Source organism: Hemibagrus wyckioides, linkage group LG10 (assembly GCF_019097595.1).
Source record: "Hemibagrus wyckioides isolate EC202008001 linkage group LG10, SWU_Hwy_1.0, whole genome shotgun sequence".
Classification (NCBI taxonomy): Eukaryota; Metazoa; Chordata; class Actinopteri; order Siluriformes; family Bagridae; genus Hemibagrus; species Hemibagrus wyckioides.
This window is the reverse complement of record NC_080719.1, coordinates 14,702,647-14,717,499: the sequence shown is the minus strand read 5'-3', so window position 1 is coordinate 14,717,499 and position 14,853 is coordinate 14,702,647. Positions and strand designations below refer to the sequence as shown.

General features: G+C 39.9%; 1 protein-coding gene across 6 annotated transcripts in view; it reads left to right on the top strand.

Annotated features, from left to right (window-relative positions):
- patj (PATJ crumbs cell polarity complex component) overlaps window positions 1-14,853 on the top strand; it is a 114,573-nt gene that overhangs the window by 96,258 nt on the left and 3,462 nt on the right. For 5 of the 6 annotated variants that reach the window (XM_058401365.1, XM_058401364.1, XM_058401363.1 and 2 more), the window contains 11 exons: window positions 510-616; window positions 2,638-2,721; window positions 3,265-3,458; window positions 3,851-3,998; window positions 6,864-6,950; window positions 7,279-7,405; window positions 8,040-8,077; window positions 8,210-8,332; window positions 8,563-8,667; window positions 11,708-11,811; window positions 12,905-13,028. In XM_058401365.1, the coding sequence (XP_058257348.1) occupies window positions 510-616; window positions 2,638-2,721; window positions 3,265-3,458; window positions 3,851-3,998; window positions 6,864-6,950; window positions 7,279-7,405; window positions 8,040-8,077; window positions 8,210-8,332; window positions 8,563-8,667; window positions 11,708-11,811; window positions 12,905-13,028 (1,241 nt within the window). The remainder of the gene's footprint in view (window positions 1-509; window positions 617-2,637; window positions 2,722-3,264; window positions 3,459-3,850; window positions 3,999-6,863; window positions 6,951-7,278; window positions 7,406-8,039; window positions 8,078-8,209; window positions 8,333-8,562; window positions 8,668-11,707; window positions 11,812-12,904; window positions 13,029-14,853) is intronic. The other variant, XM_058401368.1, reaches the window with a different exon arrangement.

Sequence of the window (14,853 nt, the reverse complement as noted above, 5' to 3'; positions counted from 1 at the left end):
ATTAGTATAAATCTGGCAGAAATGTTTACTTTGGTTTAGTTTGGGTGATGTAAACATTAATAAAAGATTAATAAATTATTTTTGCACAGTAATAAAATGTTTCTCTTACACCTATTGCATCTTAAATCTTAAATTTTACATTTAGGTTTTAAGCCATAGGGCTGGTCTACATTTTTAACTGAATCATTTATTTTAGTTCCTAATACATAAATCCAACCCCTGTGTCTCTTCTGTACATCTTCATCATTATGTATCGATCTTAGCAGCAGGCGCTGTCTCTTATGTTTATGTTTCAGTCTCTACACTGCTGAATGGGAAAAAATACACATTTCTTATTGATTTCTTAAACCTGTTAATCACTGGTTGCTGTAGTATCTCAGAAGATCAGATTGCTTTTTCTACTGTGACATCCAGTACAAGTAGACATTTCCTCACTTGGATTATCTCCCTTGCTCAATTTTATTTTTCTTGTCTTCACTGTTCTACCTCGCTTTCTCCTTTGTTTGCAGACCCTGCTACGTGTCCTATAGTACCAGGGCAGGAGACCGTGATAGAGATCTCTAAGGGCCGCTCTGGACTCGGTCTCAGTATAGTCGGAGGCAAAGACACACAATTGGTATGAGACGCACCTGACCACCTTCACAGCTTAGACCAGCAGTATTCATAGTATTTTTTTACTGTATTTGTGCAGTATTCAGCTTTTACCTAAAGCCTGCCTGATCCAGATAATCAATGGCTTTATTGGGTCTTTATTTTGGCCAAAAATATATATATAAATAAATAAATCCATAAATAATGCCCTGATATGCATTTCTGGCTCATTTTAGATGCAAATTAAGATCATCCCCCCCAACCCCCCCCCGAACATTCAACAAACCAAAACAAATGTGGATGCATGCAGATGAGGACTGTTAGTTAGTATGAGAAGTAAAAACAGAGCACACAGTTTAAATTGAAACAACATGCAATGGCAATATCCCGATTTATTTTTTAATTTTTGGTCTTAAATTGCTGATAGTGTGCAGATTTCATCCACCTGTTCATCATGAAATCATTTACAGTCACTCGAAATCACATTGTAAAGCCAAGATCTAGTCTAAAGCAGTGTTTAACACTAGTATCCTACATTGCTTTATTTTAGCCAGGTATATTTTAGCATTGGGTGGAGCGGGTAGCAATGCCACCTCACAGCTCCAGGCTCCCAGTTTCAGTCCTCAGCTCAGGTTACTGTCTGTGTGGCATTGCACATGTTCTCCCCATGTCAGTGTGGGTTTCTTCAGGGTTATTCGCTGTCATCCCAAATACATGCCTGTATGTTGGATTAGTAACAAGAGACCAGCTTTCGGTTTCTGCTTCACCTTGAGTTATGTATAGAGTCTCCATCTGCAGTCGTTTGTATCTTATATAAATCTCGCAGGTAGGTTTTGTTTGTCCAGAACTATCCTGTGGAGCAGTTCTTTCTCCACATTGCTGTACATGTACTGTACATGCGCCTCAGGCTTTTAGCGGCACACAGTCACTGAGCTGCAATCAGTATTCCACTCATTCTAGTTTAGTGGCCAGCTGGCTTTCCTGAGTACCTGCTCTGATGTGACAGAAAAAGCCCCCAGGTATTCAGACCATCTCATGTGGAAAAAGTGAAACTGTTTCTGTTTATTTCTGTTTATTTCTTAGATTATTTGTTTGTTTTTTTTCCACAGCTAGTTCTCTTTGAAGTGGACATTTATCTTGAAGAGGAAGTTTTCTGTCTGTCTTTGTCTTAATTTATGTCTCTTTTCTATACTGACTTTGACTCACAGACACTTTTATCCAAACCCTGATCGCAAAATGTTATTGTTTGAATGGTTACCTCTATTTGAACAGCTGATTCAGATTATACAGATTGTTATCAACGTCAAACAGAAATAAAGTAAAAAAACTAGACACTGCTCAGATCCCCATATCCAGGATTGGTTTTGCACTGAAATCAACAACAAATGGTGAATCAGATATCGGAGAAATCGTATAAAAAATCTGATCTTGCAACAGATCTTGAGAATATGATATTTCTTTTAGAATTGGAACAATTATATGAAGTGCTTCAGTTGTAGAAAACAGTATCAGATGAGTATGAGCTGATCCTCATGGTTTCAGTATCTGAATCGCTTTCAGAAAAGAAAAAGTGCTATCATACCATCTCTAATTCAAACCAATCATGCTTGAAATAATAATGATCAGTGGATGATCAAAAGCTAGCAATAGAACCTGCATGCTGGGCTGTCTTAATGAGCTGATGTTAGTGAAAAAAACTAAAATAAAAAAAAAAGTAATAATTATAATTAATTGTATTTCTGCAGCTTAGGCTGCTGTTAAATAAATCACTGACTATGAGAGTGTAATACTGAAATCCTTCTTGTCTTTACCTGTGACTGAGCGAGTTTTATTAGTTTCTTTGCCATTTAAAATTGTGTCAGGCAATTTATTATTTTTTATTCATTGTGAATGGTTTCAAATGAAAAGTAAAAGGATAATGACAGGTTAATACATTAAATCCAAGGACAGAGCTGAGGGTTATGAGTCTTGCACAATAATCAGTGTTTCTCCCCCTCTCTCGCTCTCTTTCTTTCTCTCTTTCTTTCTCGCTATCTTCCTCTCCAGGATGCTATAGTGATCCATGAGGTATATGAGGAAGGAGCAGCAGCACGGGATGGCCGACTGTGGGCTGGAGACCAGATACTGGAGGTGAGAATGATGAAGAGAAACTGGGGAGAGAGAGGGAGATGTAGCACTGAATGAAAATTACAGTGATGAGAACCTTTTGCCTCTGGAAGACAGTCAGCTCACAATGAAGACACTATAACCATGAGAGAGAGAGATGGTGAAGCAGAAAGCTGATAATTCCATAGACCCAGCTCCTTTGCTGAGGAGCTACTTTGTGATCCATCAAGTAAAAAAATATACAGTAAAAAGATTTAATGGAAAGAACAGTAATTGAGCAGGAATTTGTCTGTGTGAAAGCAAACCTGCAAACAAACTCTCACTGAGCCAAGTTTTATCTGCTGCAGACTGAGGAAGTGCTTCCATCTGCTGGATAAAAGTTGTACTGCAGCCTGGTTTTAGGGCCCAGGAAGTCATGTGTATTAAAGGCAAATGTTTCCACAGATGCTGTATAGCCCTAACCTGTCATTCATCATTAATTCACTGCATACTCTGCGATATGTAAAAGACTAAATATTTTGTATTATCTAATGGTCTCTTGGTAATGCTCTGTGTTGTCCCCTGTAGGTGAACGGTGTGGACCTGCGCAGTGTAGCTCATGAGGATGCCATTGCAGCTCTGAGACAGACTCCTGCTAAAGTGCGTCTGACGGTTCTGCGAGATGAAGCACAGTACCGCGATGAGGAAAACCTGGACGTTTTCTCTGTGGAACTGCAAAAGAAGAGTGGCCGTGGTCTTGGCCTCAGCATCGTGGGCAAAAGGTATGTGGCCAGACTTTCAGAGGTTAGCCCCACTCCATGCTTAGGGATTAGTATAAATGATAGAGCTGAGTTTGACTATCACATTAAAGTAGCACTGTTTCTTAACATCTTAGTCCTGGAAACAACATTAGTACTTTTGTGTTTTCCTCACTATAACCTGTGCAATGAAACACAGGAGTCAGTGATGTCAGAGTAACAATAACACAAAAAATGCATAGTACATAGGGCTAAGCAGTGACAAGCTCCTAATGGAAACAGCTGATTTGATGTTAATATTTTGTACTGGATATTTAATGTAAAATTATCTACTACAAAACATTGCAGTACAGTGAAGAAACTGCAAGGTTACATGATTTCACCTATTTTCTCCATCTCCCCTTTCATCTCTGCAGGAACGGCACAGGTGTCTTCATCTCTGATGTGGTTAAAGGTGGTGCAGCTGATGTGGACGGCAGGCTCATGCAGGGAGACCAGATCCTGTCTGTGGATGGAGAGGACATGAGACGAGCTTCTCAAGAGACTGTTGCTGCTGTCCTTAAGGTAAGTACAGCCTTAAAGTCTTAAGCCCTGCTTACAACACCGCGAGTGATAACATCCCACAGCCCATGCAGGATTAGAGGAGATTTAGTCAAAGTGGGCTACAAGGAAGCTGCTAAAAACAGCCACAAGGTGTCGCCATTGGCGTGTGTATACTGAGGATTGTGCTATTTTGAAGGGGAATTTATATGAAGTCTGTGGACATCACATAAGGAAATACAGGATGTTAATTATAGTGTTTTATTCATTTATTTTTATATTCGATGTGGTATGTATTAAAAAACTTGCTTTACTGGTATTCATATTAATATACTTTTTTACATATGCCCTGCTGATGGAGAAGACGTGTTTTCTTGCTAGATGTGATGTTTTCTGGTATTTTGTATTCGATGTTGTTACTTGACTCTCGCCTCACTGGAGTTCAGCTCATAATCATAATTCCACTCTGTAGAAACACAGTAGCTGTACATGTGCAGCTGATACAAGCTCATCAGTATACACATACTGTGTATATACACTAAAGATTTTATGTGCAGTTAGGTTATAGTGGGTTTTTTTTAAAAACTGCTGTTGCCACTGCAGTTAATGGACTTTGGCTTTAATCTGAATGTGAAGGCGTAACTATGAGCACACCATTGCAGCACTGTTCACATGTTTATGAACATATCATGTGTGCATCTGGAGGAAATCCAGTATTCTCCACTGGGGGGCAGGACAGAGCTAAAACACAATAGTGAATAGCAGGTTTCTGTGTGAGAGGAGTGACAAACAGATTTGTTTTTAAAAGGAATAGAACTGTTACTATAGAAACTATAATATATTAAAATGAGTTCATTAATAATAATTTGTGAATTGAATTACAGCCGGCACGACTGTCAGATAAGCTGTTATAAAGAAAATCAACAATTTTTAATCAGAATCAAGAAATCAATATTGTTGTTAAAATGGAATTAACAATGCAATAAGATAAAATAATAAAATAAAGTAATAAAAGATAAGATAAAGTAATAAAATAAAATGGAATATATAACAGAATGTACCACTTTACCAGTGGTGATGTCACATTGCAAATATCACTTTATTTCCTTATATTTTCTTGCCTTCATTTTATTTCCATTTTTCAACCGTTTTTATTTTTCTGACTCTAGATAGATAGATAGATAGATAGATAGACAGACTTTATTAATCCTTTAATGCAACTTCTTAGCAGCTTAGTCATATATATACATACAAACACACACACTGATCAGGCATAACTTTATGAGCACTGACAGGTCAAGTGAATAACACTGATTATCTCCTCATCATGGCAAGTCATGAAAGTCAGTGGTAATAAGACTGAGTACATGTGTGTGAATGAAAGGGAGGGAAGTGGAAAAAGATTACAGGGTGAAGAAGTGAAGAAGTTACAGGAGTTTAAGTACTTGGGTTAACAGTCCAGAGTAATGGAGAGTGTGGGAAAGAGGTAAAGAAGCGAGTGCAGGCAGGTTGGAATGGGTGGAGAAAGGTGTCGGGAGTTCTGTGTGATAGAAAAATATCAGCGAGAATCAAGGGGAAGGTGTACAGGACAGTATGGCTGTATGGTTTAGAGACAGTGTCACTGAGGAAGAGACAGGAGTCAGAGCTGGAGGTAGCACAGCTGAAGATGTTGAGGTTCTCTCTGGGAGTGACAAGGTTGGACAGGATTAGGAACGAGTACATCAGAGGGACAGCTCATGTTGGACGTTTGGGGGACAAAGTTAGGGAGGACAGATTAAGATGGTTTGGACATGTTTAGAGGAGGGAGAGTGAGTATATTGGTAGGAGAATGTTGGACATGGAGCTGCCAGGCAGGAGGAAAAGAGGAAGGCCAAAGAGGAGGTATATGGATGTAATAAATGAGGATATGAAGCTTGTGGGTGTAAGTGTTGAGGATGCAGAAGATAGGGATAGGTGGAGAGAGATGATTCGCTGTGGCAACCCCTGAAAGGAAAAGCCGAAAGAAGAAGAAGATCTCCTCATGGCACCTGTTAGTGGGTGGGATATATTAGGCAGCAAGTGAACATTTTGTCCTCAAAGTTGATGTGTTAGAAGCAGGAAAAACGGACAAGTGTAAGGATTTGAGCGAGTTTGACGAAGGGCCAACTTGTAATGGCTAGACGACTGGATCAGAGCATCTCCAAAACTGCAGCTCTTGTGGGGTGTTCCCGGTCTGCAGTGGTCAGTATCTATCAAAAGTGGTCCAAGGAAGGAACAGTGGTGAACCGGTGACAGGGTCATGGGCGGCCAAGGCTCAATGATGCACATGGGGAGCGAAGGCTGGCCCGTGTGATCCGATCCAACAGACAAGCTACTGTTGCTGTTTACAGTATAATATCTTGATAACAACTTGATTATTTTTATATAACAAAGACCATCATAAAATGCACTTCCCCTGTCCTACTGTGTATGTGGCAAATAAAATTTGAATTGAGTAATTAGTATAGTGGTAGTGCCTCTTAAGTCTTGAACAATATGAAGTTAGTTTTGTATGGAAAACCATGTCAGTGTACATGACATGATGAATATACTAATATATGTTGAAAAGCAGTTTTGACTGACAGATACATTGTCACATTATGGTGTCCTGCCCATGGTTTATATTTCCTATAATACATTTTTTGAACATGCACAGAGCAGGCATCTTACATATGCATAATTAAAATCAAGTATAACACCAATCTTTGACTGGACGTTGACTTCTAACACAGTTTGGGTTGAAGAATAACTGACTACAACACTGCCACATGTACAGCCAAGTGTCTGTATGTGTGTCTACGCGTGTGTTTGTGTGTGTACATTAAAACTTGAGTGCATCATTCACACACCATGCACTCTGCCCTGATGCAGTGTGCCAGGGGAATGGTGCAGCTAGAAGTGGGACGGCTGAAGGCTGCCTCTTGGATCTCCTCCAGGCGCACCTCCCAGGGAAGCCAGGTGTGTAAATCAGGGCTGGGATCCTCACTGCACTCTCTTGACTCTGCATGCCAACTGTTTGACACACTCCAAACTCTAACCACTAACACCAACCCAAGCTGTGGCACTGAGCACCATTTAGATACTGCATGATCAACCATGGGACTGTTTTCTGATGTACAGCATTCATCCCTGTTATACTGCAGTGTCTGTGTGCTGGCTTCTCCTGCATGAGTTACTACTGTGTGTAAATGTGATGTGTGTGTATATGTGTTGCAAGTCTATTTGTGTATAATATTTTACCTGTGCTAAGCATCATGCTCATTCCCTGTCCTTCTTCTATTTCCAGAGTCATTCAAGTAATATGACTAATAGCAACCCTGTGCCCCCCATGGTGCCTCCCACTGCCCCACAACCCAGCCAGTTACCCAGCAGCACTAAGAGAACTGGGAATGAAGCCAACACCAAGAGCTCTGGTACCTGTCTTCAATGTGTCACCCACATACACTCAGCAGCCACTTATAGGAACATCTGTACAGCTGTACATCCATACAATTATCCAATCAACCAAGCATGTGGCAATGCATAAAATTATGCATTTCCAGTTCTAGTGAACAGTGGTTCTGCTGGTTTGGTCCTTGTTGGTGAGTGAGGCTAGAGGAGAAACTGCTTTGAGCTGGCTAAAAGGCTACAGTAACTCAAATAACCTTTACAGTAACTCGAGTAACCAGAATATAGCATTCTATACCTGACTAGTGGTTGAGATGTGTGCTACAGAGAAAAAGGAAAAATGTCTCACTGTGCAGGGATTTCCCAGGCCACACCGCCTTTACCAGAAGACAGTGGCCACTTGAAGCTTTACTTTCAAGTGGTTTTTAATGATTGTTTCAAGTGGTTTTTAATGATCTTATGATTTTCAGCAGCTCTATAAGAATGCTGTGATATTCACATTTCCTTCACCTCAGACTCAAAGTCAGGAAACCAGATCCAGCACTGATCTAGTATTCAGCGTTATCTGACTTCAGAAAATAAAACAGTGAAACATTGACTTGTCTCGTTTTTCATACAGATTTGTACTGACTTTGTTTTGTGTGTTTTGTGTCATTTCAGTAGTTGAAACAGGTCTACGCAAAGTGGAGATCACTCGTGTAAGAATCCAATCATTCCTTCTATCAAGTCTTCTAACCATTTCTTGTAACCATCAGCTGAGTGTTACTGAAAGTGCCTCATGAGCGTGAGGCTGCATGAAGTTGTGTGTGTATGTGTGTGTTTCCCCGCAGGGTCCGACTGATGCTTTGGGGATCAGTATAGCTGGAGGAAAGGGCAGTCCACTAGGAGACATCCCCATTTTCATTGCCATGATTCAGGCTAATGGTGTAGCTGCCAGGACCCACCGCCTCAAGGTTACCACACACACACACCACATCCCTCATGCTCACCTTTCACCTCTTTCCTTTTAGCCCTCTGTCTTTATGTACAGACAGAAGGATTGCTATTGATTAAGCTTTTTTGTGTAGCAAAAAAAAAGATGAAGGCCTTTGCTCTGAATGGCATTGGACTGGAATTGATTAATCAAATGCATAGGTTCTTTATAATTATATCTTTGTTGTGTGTTTTCTCTCTGTGTGTGTAGGTGGGCGACCGTATTGTGAGCATTAACTCTCATTCTCTGGATGGTCTGACTCACGGAGAGGTGGTCACCATGCTGAAACACGCCTACGGCAACATCACGTTGCAGGTACATGCAAAAAGATTTGACGTTAAAGCTCACTGTCCTTTGTATGAAATAGCACGAAAATAGTGATTAGAGAGTCTGTTCAGAAATAGGTTGCATCTTAGATATCTGTACAAAAACAAAATTAGTATTAAACCTATTAGTATCGCTAATTTTTGAGAGTATTTGTAAACGAGGCTTGGAGGTTTTATTAATAAAGGTAAAGCATAAAGAACCCCAGTGGGGGGAAAAAAACTAGTTGTAAAAGTTTTTATGTGCACAAGGTGGTGACTGACTGCCACATGGTGCCAAATTGCCACCACAGCAATCACAATTACACACCAGTGCAGATCTGTCAAGTGTAAATTAGTGTAACTCTTCCACACATTAAAACAGAGTGGCTGTAAATCTCAAATGGAGATGAAGGCTTGGCGAGGAAATAATTAGTTTGGAGTGATTTATATGGACCTTTTACTAGAACATTAAGAATACTAACTGCTCTTACACTGCTGCAAGATTGCTTTTTGGCACAGCACCTTTTATTTGTTTTTGGTATAGAGTGCATTTCTCACGCTGTAGTTTTTGATTCATTTCAGTTCACTTGTCTTTTTACACGCTCCTGTTTTCAGAGATTAAAAGACGTTGATATAATATTTAGAATCAAATACATTTGTAATCCACATCAGATAATTTGCTTTAACACAAAAGGTTTTTTTTTTTCTGGAACCAAGAACAGGAATGCTTGTAAAATGAATACAGAATAATCTGAAGTAGAGACTGGGGGCTGATTTCTTTCTAGCCCAGACTGTAGCCATGTCAATTGATCACACTTCCTGTATTTGGTTTACATTGGGGATCAGCCTGTGTCATTGGCGCATCCGTAACATGTCATCAGCAGCGATCGAGAATGCGCTAGAGAGTGAATAAGCGTAAACGATGTAGAAATAAATTGACAATACAACCATCGTCCAATCAAATTCAGATCACACAAAAGGGACAAAAAAAAAAATGCAGTCCCAAATGGTGCTGCTTTGATGTTGATGTTAGTCTTTCAGTGAATGTGTTCTTGCTTGTATGCACAACATGGCTGTGTCTATACTCAAGCCCCGTGCGGAAAAGCTCAACAATAACGGCTTTATAATAGTGTCCAGATCGGTGGTAGTAATATTGGGGCTTCTTATTTAATATTGTGACCAGCTCTATTCTCTCTCTAAGAACACTACAGTAACTTTACATTTATGTCAGAATAATGTTTCAGAAGTTATCTTTCATAAATGTTGTGTTCGTTCTGTGTACCTGTGTAACATTCACAGATCGATAATATTGTGATGTGAAATATTGTCTTTTTCACTCTGTAACAGTGTGTTTGTGTGAAGGGATTTGAGGAAGGCAAGTTCAAAGGATGTGTTCTCCATGTAGTGCAGCGTCACTGTAGAGCACCACGGCTCCAACCCAAATCTCTGAATTTCCTTTAAGCTCTTTGCATTGAAATGATTCTTTAGCCTGATTGCTCATGCATAATGCACATTTTATGTAGCTTTTAACTCAAAGCTACTTTTTTTTTTTTGTATCTAGTCATGCTGTTTTTCAGTCTCCGGTAAATGTCCGTGTCCGTTCTATCACCCACCTGTATATCCTGGAGCTTTTTCTATTCATGCATGATTGTAGTAAAAATTGTGAATGAGGGAGAAAATGTGTATAGGTGCATGTGTGTGGGAAAGAGAGAGGGCTGTGTATGTGATCGTGTATAGGAGAATGTATAGGATTGTGTTTGTGTGCTGATCGCTGACTGTATGTGTATGTTATACAGTGCAGTGTGTGTGTGTGTGGATTTATTGTAGTGTGTGAGTGGTTGGTGCTGTGTCACTGCGCTGTTATCAGCTCTCAGCAGCTGTGCGGCAGTTGAGCACGGGTTGCCAGATAATCCCGAGCCTTTATGCAAATGCACTGTTATCTGCCGCGCTCCAGGAGGAATGCAGCGAGCTTTCAAACAGGGGGAGCCCTGCCTGCATGCTGCTGATTACACCAGCTAAGAGACCAATTACTGTTTACCCCTCTCTCTCTCTCTCTCTCTCTCCCCCTCTTCTCCTCTCTCTCCTCCTCTCCCTCTCTCCCTCTTTACCACGTCCATTCCTGCTCATTTACGTGCATGTCCTCTCATCTCTTTCTCTCAATAGCAGGTACATGTGGAATTAACCCAGTTTTCCCCATGTGTCAAATGCCACATGACATCTCAATATTTAGTGTGATTATTTGATTATTTTTACATTGTTTTGGCCCCTAGAGGTATGCAGTCATATTCACAGAGGCCATGTAGTTACTGGATATGATTTCTCTGGATTTTCTTTTAAAAATTTCCACAACTGCTGTGCTTTCTCTCTCTCTCTCTCTCTCTCTCTCTCTCTCTCTCTCTCTCTCTCTCTGAGATAAGTGAATGTGATGGCAAGGGAATGTTTTTGCACTTTTCTCACAAACTGGCCAAGTCATTCTTTAATTAGCTTTTGTTTGTTGTTGTGTGTTTTAGTTTTAATTGCCTCATTGTTAATTAAATATGGAAATTAGGGTTTTTCGGAGCGCCGCCACCGTCATTGCAGTCATCAGGTTTAATTGATGTGTGGGCAAAATAAAGAAATGAAATGCTGTGAAAAAGGGAAAAAAAATCCTTTATTAATGCAGGAGAATGGAGACAGGGGGCTGATGAGTGATGGGAAGAAGTGTTTGTCGGAAGATCGATGTCTTTGAAGCAGCGCCTGTCTGTAGAACAATCGTACGCATGGCACCCAGGACAGGAGGGATTAAAGGGGTGCATTTCAACGCCCAACACACACATCACATTAACAGATGCACGTTATCACAGGCATACAGTCATCTTTATGACACACATGCTTTCAGACTCACTGATATGAGGGTTGATGTCAGAGAAGCTTGTGCTGTATTTTAGCAGAATACTTTTGTGTGTGTGTGTGTGTGAGAGAGGGAGAGTGTTTTGACAGTGGTTGAATACACAGATATGTTTTTTGAAGGTAAATTTCTCTTGGGATGTTTGATCTTGTGTGTCTGACAGGTGATAGCAGACACTAACATCAGCGCCATCGCCAGTCAGGTGGAGAGCATGTCTTCGAGCTCCGGCCTGAGCACCAACACTGAGACCCCGATTACAGAGCCAGAGTGAGTTCTGAGACCATTTACTGGGAAAACTCACCCATCCACTAATACACACTTTAAGAATTTTTTTTCTTTTCATTATTTCATATAAACATACACCGATCAGGCATTACATTATGACCACCTACCTAATATTGTGTTGGTCCCCCTTTTGCTGACCCATCAAGGCATGGACTCCACAAGATCCCTGAAGGTGTGCTTTGGAATCTGGCACCAATATGTTAGCAGCAGATCCTTTGAAGGATACTTACAGGACTTAAAGGATACTTTTGATAGATACTGACCACTGCAGACCGGAAACATCCCACAAGAGTTGCAGTTTTGGAGATGCTCTGATCCAGTCGTCTAGCCATCACAATTTGGCCCTTGTCAAACTCGCTCAAATCCTTACGCTTGCCCAGTTTTCCTGCTTGTAACACATCAACTTTGAGGACAAAATGTTCACTTGCTGCCATGATAATCAGTGTCATTCAGTTCACCTGTCTGTGGTCATAATGTTATGCCTGATTACATTATCTAAAATGCATTTGAGACTTCGTGCTCTAAATTGATTATTTTTTTCCATCAGTAATTTCATTTATAGCAGAGCACTAAAGAGTTCTTGGATCTGATTTGTCAGAAGCTGAGATTAATTTTTTACATCTGCATGGCTCTATTAACATCTTTAAGACAAAGAAGTCTGCGTATTCTGGTTTCTCCACGAGTATGATATTTTTTGACTTATTACCTTCAAGTAGGACAAAACAAATAGACCTTGATGCCTTACAGCATCCTGTACATTCAGGTGTAATCTTTCTTGTTACTAATTTCTATCCAATAACAGCCCTTCTGCTGTTTTTTTTTTTGCCCGTCCACCTCAAGTTTCGACATGCTGTGCATTTTGAGAAGCTTTGCATCTCAACCCTTTAGTAAAAAGTATTTTCTTTTTGTGCGTTAACATAACATGATTTGTTGATTAGATAACCGCATAAATGTGCAGGGAATCAGGTGTTCCTATAAAAGTGGCCAGTGACTATATATGTTACCTACTATATGTATAATCTTATATCCTGAAATAATTTTTTTAATTTTTTTTAATTTTTGTGTCTTGTGACAGAACGCCCAAGCCAAAGAGCATCACTCTGGAGAAGGGCACTGAAGGGCTCGGCTTCAGCATCGTGGGCGGCTTCGGGAGTCCACATGGAGACCTGCCCATCTACGTCAAAACTGTCTTCAGCAAGGTACAAACATGTACACTGACTTAACCCACAGTCATGGATCTACATAATATAATATATCTCAGTGTAGCTCACTGTCCGATTCCACGTATCAAGTATAATTAAGAGAGGGATGACTGGACCATCTTTTTGATTCTGAATTACACACCAATCAAATTTAACACAGTTTCACATCATTACTCTTGTGTACAGATGAGCAATCTGTTTATAAACCAAAATAACCAGAAAAAAAGGACAGAAAACTTCAAAGAATGTTTCATTTCCAAATTGTGATATTACCAGAACTTAAGGAATAAAGAGAAGTGTGTTCTTTGCCCTGTTTCTGCTATGACCACCAGGAACCAGCAGGGGACAGACACGAGTAAGACATCAGATCCCTGCTGCTATCAGACTCAGCATCAGAATCACTTTACTCACCAGTGATGATCATAAGCTGTCATTTTTCTTTGAGGAAAAAAATAATGCACAGCTCTAAACAGTTCTTTGGTTTGTTCCTCTGTAAGTCCCATTAAGGGTTTTATATATTCATCACTAACTGAGAGAGTTCGCTTTAGCAAGCTAAGAACTCTTTGCTGCCTGCATGTTGCATGTGGGTTTTTTTAATGAGCTCTGTGTTTTGATTCCTTTTGTAATCTGGCCACAGGCTAACATCACCATTTTTTAAAATTCTGTGGTGTGTAGCGTGATCGTTAATATTGGTATGAGAGAGGAAATCTATTCAAAATGTATGTGTCTCTATATAAAACCTGCAGCTGTCTTTAGGCTGTGCAGGACACACAATCTAAGACTAAGAATAAATGGATTAAAAATGTGCTTATGTCACAAACATATTATTGTTGATATGGTGATGTGTTCTGTAAGGAGACCTTTGTTAAATTATAGGAGGAGTTTCCAGCGTAAGTATGGGAGAAGTCTCCAGTGTAATTATGGGTGGAGTCTCCAATGTTACTTCTGTAAAAGTAATAGTCAATTTTCCATTTCAGCAAAGTCTTAAGGATGGAGGACTTTGTGATGCTTTAACATAAATGATAACCCGGAACTAACTCATTTCTCAGACATTTTATCACATTTAAATGTAACTATAAATGAGTAATAAAATGTGCTGTTCAATTAGAAAAAATGTAATCACTGAAACAGTGCTGTGGTATAAGAGGAATAAAACACTTTGGGACATGCTGCTGTTGGAAAATCACATTCAGGGTGTTAACACATGACACATATCTTGGTTTCATGCAGTTTAAGTACACAAAACTTTTAATCCTCAGTCTAAAAAATGTCAGCCATCAGACTAACAATCAGACTGACTGTCAGACAAAGAATTCAACTCATTACACATATCAGCAGTGGAAGCAGCTCCAAGCAGCTAACCTGGCAACACCAGTGACTAGCAGATTGTTCGATAGTGTAGGAGACACATTGTCATTCCTACTACAATATATAATGTTCATCACACATGTCCCAGACCTCCACGGGTGTCTGCAGACCAGATCTGCAGATCACAAAACACATTGGACCCTAGTCACACCTGTAATTAGTGCTGCCCGCTTGTAATCCTATTGCTTAAGACAGATGTTTATGTTAAACATGAACGTGTTGAGATGTGACTTAATGCTTTAATGAACAGCTAAGATTTTATACAGCTAGTCTGCGTCTGTGAGCGACATTTTCTACTAAGAAAATACCACAGCCTGCTGCTAGAATTAAATTCTTGTTTTCTGTTTTCACATCCTTTTCCATTCAATGCTAGGCAAATTTTGTTGTTTGTTCAATCTGACTACTATTTTATCACATATTATTCCTTGGATAAATGACTTGGAATGTACAGATT